The sequence below is a fragment of the Myotis myotis genome, unplaced genomic scaffold (genome assembly GCF_014108235.1).
Source record: "Myotis myotis isolate mMyoMyo1 unplaced genomic scaffold, mMyoMyo1.p scaffold_m19_p_2, whole genome shotgun sequence".
In the NCBI taxonomy this organism is placed as follows: domain Eukaryota; kingdom Metazoa; phylum Chordata; class Mammalia; order Chiroptera; family Vespertilionidae; genus Myotis; species Myotis myotis.
Window position 1 is genome coordinate 80,030,953 of NW_023416324.1, and position 8,978 is coordinate 80,039,930.

General features: G+C 50.3%; 1 protein-coding gene across 2 annotated transcripts in view; it reads right to left on the reverse strand.

Moving 5' to 3' along the window:
• The window catches only part of GMPR (guanosine monophosphate reductase), a 42,707-nt gene extending 34,097 nt beyond the window's left edge, over positions 1-8,610 (reverse strand). The window contains exons 1-2 of one of the 2 annotated variants that reach the window (XM_036349302.1): positions 8,406-8,610; positions 920-1,039 (exon numbers count right to left, since the gene is read on the reverse strand). In XM_036349302.1, the coding sequence (XP_036205195.1) occupies positions 920-1,039; positions 8,406-8,492 (207 nt within the window). In that variant the 5' untranslated portion in view covers positions 8,493-8,610. The remainder of the gene's footprint in view (positions 1-919; positions 1,040-8,405) is intronic. The other variant, XM_036349300.1, reaches the window with a different exon arrangement.
• Positions 8,611-8,978: the final 368 nt, after the last annotated feature.

The following is an 8,978-nucleotide window of genomic DNA, read 5'->3' on the forward strand; positions in this document are numbered from 1 at the left end:
CAGAAGCTCTTTCAACTAATTGGATTGATTTTTTTCACTTGGCAAGATTATCAGGGGAAATAGATGCGCACACCCTGTGCACATTACAAGTGGATGTCTGCATCTCGGATGAACAGAGTGCCTTGCACCTGAGACACAGCTGCGTGAGACACAGGTCCTGGCCACAGAAAGCTTTTCCTTTACTTTTCCCAAGGCCAGGATACCAGCTACTCCATTTACAGGACATTAGACTGGTAACTGGTAAAGGGGGACCTTGCGCTTGCACTGTGATCTGTCAGTGTAAATTGACAGGCAAATCCCTTATTCTGGAGTCAGTCTGGGTTTGCATCTTGAATTTGTCTCTACTTGGCTGAACACCCTGGGCCAAATTATCCCTCCTCTCCCTCTATGCCTCAGTTTCCTCATCTGTAAAAGGAACCTACCTGGTGAAGCTGTGACAACATTATATCATCATACCCAGTGTTTGGCAAGTAAAGTGCTCAATGAGTGTTTTCTACACGATGTAACAAATGCTATAGCACAGACTGCATACGAAGCAGTTGCGTCTTCATTTGAAGGCACTCTCCCTCTTCCATAATATGGCACTCAACTAACTTCACAATATGGCACAATGTCCACCTTCTTTCTGTAGCTCTAATTTCCAAAACTATCACGGGCATCTTCAGGGAAGCAATGAATGTGGCTCTCAGCCATCTCACCGACTGCAAAGTCCAGACTCCACCCATTTTTTCTAATTGAAAAGCAGGGAAGAAAAGAAGTGCCTCCCACAAGGATCAGACTCAGAACTAAATAGTTCAGTCCCAGCCAAGGATCCAAGTGCCTCCCTTTTCTTATCTTCCCTGTGTCTGAACAAGACCAGGATGGGCTCCTGACAAGCGGTCCAGTGTGAACAGCCGAGGGAAAAAGCCCACCGCCCTACCTGTGACATCACCGCTGCCATCTCAAATGTCCCCACAGTGTCCATGTTGGCCACAATGATGGGAATCCCTGAGTAGGTCTGCTTGGAGTTTCGAAATGTGAAGGTCCGCTCCAGATCCACCTATTGGCAAAAAGGAAAAAGAACTGTTTGCTCTTCGCATGTTTTGTGGGATTTTCTAGAATCAGAAGCAAATGGAAAGAACACAAAGGAAGTGTATGTCCCTTAGTCCCTGGATTCGCTTAGTGCTGGGCCAGATGTTCCAAAGATAGGAGAGTCCCTGAGGAGACTGAGTAGTGGCTATTACCCAGGTACAAAAGCTGAACTCGGCTCCTCATCATCCTCGAGTGCCAGCGCAGACACTGCATTTTCTGCCATCCATCCAGCCTCCGGATCCGAAGTTCTCTCTTTCAGGAGCCTCTCCCATAGCACTGCCTCCTCTGTCCCCAGCCTGGTTCATCCTAGCCCTACACCCCACATACACGTTCTCTTTCCCCACTTCCCAACACTGGACAATCAGCGCCCCCTGAGAGAAAACCCATTCCACTCTGCCCTGCCAAGCATGGCTCTCCTGCCCTTCTCCCCTTCCATTCCAAATTCACCTGCAAGTGAGCTGCAAACCATTGATCCCTTCACCTTCCAGCCTTCTCAGCTGCTTTGTAATTAGGAGAATCCTTCAAAGAGCTGGGGAGAGTGCACTGCAACCATCTGTGCACATAAACACTTGTTCCTCTGACTCGCAAACAGCTGGAGGGAGGGCCCTCCACCACCAATGCAACTCCAGCGTCAGGGCACTGAGGACTAAGTCCACTACTATCAGGAGGGCTGGGCCATGATGGCAGGTTCAGCAAAAGCAGTGTGCTAGGTGCTCATCCGGAGCTAGCAGAGTAAAAGCACTTCTGGGGCAGACTGCAGGCCTGTGTGCTCGCAGACCCATTCCTCACCCTTCTCCTGCCAGGTACCATCACAGGGAGGCCCCCTGCAGGCTCCATTCCCCAGGTTGGTTTCTGGCCCGGTTCAGCCAATGGGGGTCACTGGGTAGGAAACTGGGGGAGAGTGAGCCTGGGTGTAATCAGGGTAGCTCTCTCAGGACCCCTCTGCCGAGGCCTGCAGGATCTTCGTTCCCGCTTTCAGAGCCATCTCAGTCCCTGGGCCTAGTAAGATCATCTTCCCTGCTTTGGAAGTGGTTTCTCTCAGCTGACAGCCTCTGGGGGGCCTCAATATCTCATTTGGCATCTCAGCAATGTCAGGATGTCTTGCATTAAATTCCCCGCTTTAAATATTAAGCAGTTTGTTTCCTTGGCTGGATCTGATGGAAGAAGGCACTTCCCTGAGGAGAGCCAGCAAGAGAAACACAGGGGTGTATCATAAGCTGGGCCTACCTCCCTGGATCCAGGCCTTCCTGAGTATACCCACAACAACCATTTCCTGCCGGTGTTTATCTAGTTCCTTCTTTTATTCTTTTCATTTGAGACAAGTTTCACTTTGCTATCAAAATGTCAAAAAAGCACCATGGGACATCTCAGGCCGCCTTGCTTTTTCATGTCTCTTGCTTCTCCACACAGGACTCCCTGTCCACCTGGCTTCCTGGGTGAACGATGCTGTAAGTACGTCCACGCGGACCTTAAACAGCAACAGTGAGGGGAAATGAGATGCTGTCACTGCCAGGGCACAGGGGGCAGGTCATCCCTTCTCCAGTTCTTCATTATGATTCTTGGTTCTACTTCAGTGAAGCAAGTCATAGTTAGGTTCTGAAAGATAACTGAAGAGGTCGTATTTGTTGCAACCTTCTGTGTTGGTTAATGGCCCTCGGATTTCGACTTCCAGGGCTTAAAAAAATCAGAATTCCTTGGTGTCAAATTACTCTTCCACTCTTCCCAAGATGCATGGGGAGAGATGCTATCCTGCACTCAGTGTTGCTCACAATGGGTTTTTAGGCACTCCAAAATGGATGGGTGGTGCACAAAAAGAGAGCTCTTCATGGGAATGGTCAGCCTTGGCAACGAACTCTCCCCCTCATGCCTAGTCTTCTCCATACAGTAGGTTCTATACAATCCTTAATTCTAAAAGTGATAAATAAGATGATCTTGCCATCCTTATCAACACACACACACACACAAAAACAGACCAGTTGTTCACTGAGAGAGATATCTAATTCCAGTCTCCCAGGAACAAAACTTGGAATTTAATCTGCCACAGCTGGTCAATGCACCAAATATAGCACCTCCAAATTGTCACTCTGCTAAACTGATTTGATAGGGAACATAAAGTAATAAACCTCCCCTCTCCCACCTGCAGCCCTTTAAACATACCTTCATTCAAGTCAGCCTGCATTAGAGGGCCCGAAACTGAGGCCCAGTACAAACTGAGGCCCTCTAATGACAGTCCTAAACACCTCATTGCAAGTCAAGCTAGCAAGCTGTTTCATGAATCTTGCTCTATCCTTCTACCTTCACAAACACAGTTTCATTACTGACCTGGGAAGCACCAGGACCTGGTGTCATGGGGAGCCAGCCGGGCCTGCAAGCCACATCCCCTTGCCTTCCACCCAAATCCTGTGTGGACATGGACACTCCAGTCCACACATTACATTCCACACACACCTCCATTCCCACAAACACCTGCCATGTGGCCACTCTCTGAGGTTAAAGGCTAGCCTACCAGCAGCACGGATGGCCCTTGAGCAAACACACTTGGCAAAGAGACCCTTGCAGGCCTTGGGATCAGCAACAAGTCACGAGGGCAGGGAAATCCAGGATCCTGAGTACTGGGAGAGGGCCCAGAAGGAACAGCACAGCTCACAGCCCTGTCCAGTGAGGAGTGGGCAGGAGGCCCTTTTGCCTCGACCTGTGGATGGTACTAATTAAAGCAATTCTCTTATTAACTGCCTTGCTCATTATCTGTCTCAATGTAGATCACAAGTCTAAGCACAGGGAAAAAACCTTTCACCTTTGAAGTCCTACTGGCTCAAGTGAAATAAATTAGCGCTGGCCGGGGGGCTCAGTAGGTTGGAGTGTCGTCCACCACACCAAAAGTTTGTGGGGTCAATTCCCAATCAGGGCACATACCCAGGTTTCAGGTTTGATCCCCACTCAGGGCATGTGGAGAAGGCAACGAATTGATGTTTCTCTCTCACATCAATGTTCCTCTCTCTCTCTCTCTCTCTCTCTCTCTCTCTTTCTCTCATCCCCTACCTCTAAAATCAGTAAAAACATATCCTTGGTGATTGGGGGGACGGGGAGAATAAATTAACATCTGGGCAAAGGGCAAGAATAACATCATTTTGGCCCCCAGCCATTTTCAAGTAATGCTTGGTGGGCCCCAGGCCAGCCCTCCGAATGGGCTCTGATCCCTAGAAGTGTCACCATCCAGTCTCAGGAGAAGCACACGCAGCTGCACATTACCAGACAACCACAGGCTCCACTAATGGAAGGGGTTCCCGTGGCCAGTCCAGAGCATCCACGCACACATGAGAGTCATCTTAGGACAATGTCCAAAATACACATGCTTGGGATGCCTCAAACTTAATAAATCAGAACCTTTGTTTTGGGGGACAAGATATGTATTTCCAGAGTGTCTTCTGAGATGATTCTGAGGCATCTGTGAATAACAAGTCTAGTCAAACCCTCTAATTTTACAGAGAAAACCTGTTATGGTTTGTGTCTCCCCAAAAGATGTTGAAGTCTTACCCACTGACCTTATTTGGAAATAGGGTCTCTGCAGATGATCAAGGTAAAATGAGCCCATCAGGAAGGCCCATGCCAATATGACTGGTGTTCTTTTAAAAGGGGGAAATCTGGACACAGACACACAGAAAGGGAGAACGCTTTGTGAAGATGAAGGCAGAGATCAAGGTGAGGCATCTCCAAGCCAAGGAACACCGAAGATTGTAAACCACCAGAGAGAGGGGACAGGAACAGATGCTCCCTCACAGCCTCAGAAGAAACCAACTCTGCCAACACCTTGACCTGGGACTTCCAGCCTCCAGAACTGTCAGACAATAAACATCTATTGCATAAACTGCCCAGCCTGGTGCTTTGTCACAGCAGCCCCGGGGAACTGACCCAAAGGCAAAGGCAATAAAATAATTTGTGACAGAGCTTGGACTGCAACCCAGACTTTTTTCCCCTGGCCCAGTAGTCTCTCCACCTGCCCTGCTCTCACCCCCTGGCTGAGAACTGCTCAGGCTGGACCAGCACTCTGCTCACTGGACCCCTGGAGAAACAACACTAGAGACTGCACACTCATTGTTTTCCCTGTCCTGGGACAAGTGGACAATTTTCTGATGAAAATTCTCTTCAATACCTGACTTCCAAAGTTCGAGTTGCATTAATAAGTTTTTGTTTTGTTTTGTTTTTTGAAAATATCTTACTAGCATAAGGAGTAAGTTGGGACATCTGAGCCAGGAATGATCCCGAGGAGGTTATGTGCTCAGGGGATCAAGGGCATTTGAGTTTCCCTATCTATCAATAAAGACAAAGTCTTGCTCTGGCTGGTGTGACTCAGTGATTAGAACATCAGCCCTGCATACCTAAGGGCTGTTGGTTTGATTCCCAGTCAACACCTGGGTTGCAAGATCCATCCCTGCCCAGGCACAGTCGGGGTGCATGCAGGAGGCAACCAACGGATGTGTCTCTCATATCACTTTTCCTCTGTCCCCGCCTCTCTCTCTTCTTCTAATAAATAAATAAATAAATAAATAAATAAATAAATAAATGGGAAAAAAATATCCTTCCGCGAGGATTAACAAGAACAACAAAAAGACCAGGTCTTGCCTTAGTCAACAAACATGTCAATTCCTCTGGAAAGATGACTCGACTGCCCCCACACAGCCCTGTGGCACTTTATTCTGTGTGCCAGGGGCTTGATTGAAAACTATGAATGCCCCAGCCCACAGTGTCTTGTGGGTAAAGGCAATGAATGGATGGCCAGTTGGGAGATGACTGCCCAGCTGGTGCAACCACTGAAAGGCCACCTGGGTCATCCCCACCTGTACCCTTTGCCTCTGGAAGGTGACATCAAATTCAATTTTATATGACACTTGTGGAAACGCCCCAGCAGAAGTGCTCAAACTTCTGGGCTGGGAGAACACTCTGTCCTTCTCTCCACTTCCTGCTCACCATGATCAGCACCAGGCCTGGCTCTTAGCAACACTGTTGCAGTGATCAATCTTGTCAACCGTCAAAACTCTCCCTTCTGGGCAAGACTCTGCTCTCAGGGGTATGTTTTCTGTCCTGGCTTCACTCAAATCTGCTTTCTGATTCAGCTCAAAATCCGGTCATTTACCAGTCATTTACCATTGAGCTTCAAATTTGCATTCCGGTATGAGTCCTGCCAGGGTGCAGACATTTGGCTTCTACCTGATTGGACAATGAAAATAGTTTAATCTGCCTCTAAAAAATGTCAGGCATCCACAAGCAAATTGAGGAAACACTGAGAGGGGATCAGAAGCCTAGCTTGACCTAGGCCTAACTACATCCCTCAACACCACTGAAGCAGGCAGTCTGATTATGAGGGGTAGCCAGCCAGGCAGCTGCCTTGGGCAACAGGGAGCTAAACTATTACAGGAACCAATTGGAAAGGCAATGCCAGTTACCTCAGGTTTCCTGGCACTGAGCTGGCAAACTCCCACAAAACTGGAAATATGAAAACCTTTCCCTAGGACACAGCGTTCTCATTGCAATGCTTACATGTAGCTTGTAAGGTGCCATCAGAGGCTGGGTCATTAATAGTTTCAATCAGCCCAAATTATCAAACAAAATGATATATGATGTCATACTCTTCCCTGGGAAAGAGTAATTCATTCTATTACATAAATTCTAAATGTTTTACTTTCTCAAGATGTTTCCTGGTTCAAAAAATACATACAATATATCCTTGTTTCAAAAATATAATTTTTCTTAAAAGTTCCTCTCTACTAGGTGAGTTCTGAACAAATATTTAGAGCAGTGGTTCTCAACCTTCTGGACCTTTAAATACAGTTCCTCATGTTGTGACCCAACCATAAAATTATTTTCGTTGCTACTTCATCACTGTAATGTTGCTACTGTTATGAATTGTAATGTAAATATCTGATATGCAGGATGGTCTTAGGCGACCCCTGTGAAAGGGTCGTTCGACCGCCAAAGGGGTCGCGACCCACAGGTTGAGAACTGCTGGTTGAGAGACTATTGAGAACACCAAATTATTAGCCTGCCTAGAATCCCTGCATCTCGTCTTAGTCTGGTCTTAGGTACTGACCACAGCTTATACTTGGGGAAGCCCAGGCTGGCTGTGCAAACCGTTTATTCTTCTTTAAAAGTCTGCCCCCTCTTTAGCACATGAATGAACATGAAGAACAGGCACAGTCCCCCAACTGGCCAGCATGACAAGGGTTAACCGTTCCTCTCCTGCCTATTCCATCCTCTCTGGCCGCAGCCCACCAACCCTCCCGCTTGAGACTGAGAAGGTGACTTGGTTCTGGTCCTTGGCTAAAGCAGGAGGCCTCCCTAATCCAAACAAGCCCTCGGCGGGCAGCGCCAGGCATTGCAGTTGAACTGGGGCATTGGTGGGCAGCCCGCCGATTTATTTATGGTCTTTGGACTGGGGTGTAAGGAACAGCATGCTGGCTCAGCCTCCTCCTGTTTGCTCCTGTGGCCGCAGCCTCCAGGCCCAGTCTAGCTCCCTCGCCTCCTTCTCTAGCTCCCGGCAGACCAGGCAAAGCCATGGTCACCAGCACACACCACTCTGGGGGACTCTGCCTTTCTGTGCAGCTAGTTTAACCTTCAAAGTTTGACCTTCCTCCTCACCAGTAGGGGCATCCCAACCCCCACACCGAGGCTATTTCCAGTCCAGTCTCCACCTGTTCTTCAAGCTTTGATCCAGTTTGCCCCCCCAACCCCACGCCCGCACCCCAGTGCTTTCCGCTTGGCTAGGACTGGGCAGCTGTCCAGTAAGGAGGGTGCCACTAGGCACGGGTCCCAGCCTCCCTCCCAGCAAGGCCACTGAAACGCGGAGAGTAAACCCTGAAGTTTCCCTGTTTTTCAAATATTTTAAAGAAATTCTACTGCTGGATCTGACACTAAGCCAATAGCAGTTTTCTACACTAAGAAGCAGCGTCAAAATCACAAGTCTCTTTCGTTGTTTCTCCTCTCCTTTTATGATCTGGCTCCACTGTGTCTTTTTCCCCCTAAATGCACCCGTCCTGCCTCCCCATTCTCTTTCCTCATTGGGCCACTTGATCTTGCTCCTCTGCGGTCTAGCTCTAACATGGACTTCCCGGCCCACCCAACCGAAGCTTTGGAAGGCTAGGCCCCAGCTGGGCCCCCTGAAGACACCTCTGGTCCTGGCAGGGAACCAGCTGGCTTTCCCCTTGCCCAGGTCGCACCCCAGCCATCCTCAGACCCAGAAAAGCAGGCGAGGTATTGCCACATTGCTCCTCCTTCCACCACCTGCCCCGCGCCACCCAGAAGCCGGCCCACCCCCCAAGGCGGCGTTGGGAGCGTCCCACCTCTGATCGGCTCTTGAGGCTGCTGCGCTTGGGTCGCAGGAGGACATCCTTGAAGTCCAGCTTGAGGTCCGCATCGATGCGGGGCATGGCGCGGGTCCGCTAGCCTGGAGCCCGCAGCTCCTTCCTGCGGCGCCGGCGCGCGGGGAGGGCACGGCCGGGGCGCAAGGCGGGGCGGCGGGCGAGGAGCGTGGGGAGGGAGGGCGAAGGGGGCGGGGGGGGGGGGCGGGAGGCGGGCGCGGGGCTTGCGGACCTGGCGCGTGGCAGGCAGGAGGTGCGGAAGCCGGTGCTCGCGGGCGACCCGTTGCGCGCGCTGTGCTCTTAAGGACCCGCCCCGCCCGGCTCCCGGGTGGGAAGAGGAAGGGGTGGAAAGGGGAAGAGGTAAAAGGGGAGGGGCCGGCGGGTTAGGGACCCACCAGTGGCTGGGAAGTCCGCTGACATTTTTAGCAAGTCCCCTCCCTCCCTCCCAGCCCTCGGTTTATAGCCTAGCAGGTTGTGGTGCCTGAATTGGCGGCGGGGGAGGAGGGGGGCTGGACACCACCCCGTCTGTTAATGGGTTTCTCGGAGGGAGGAGAC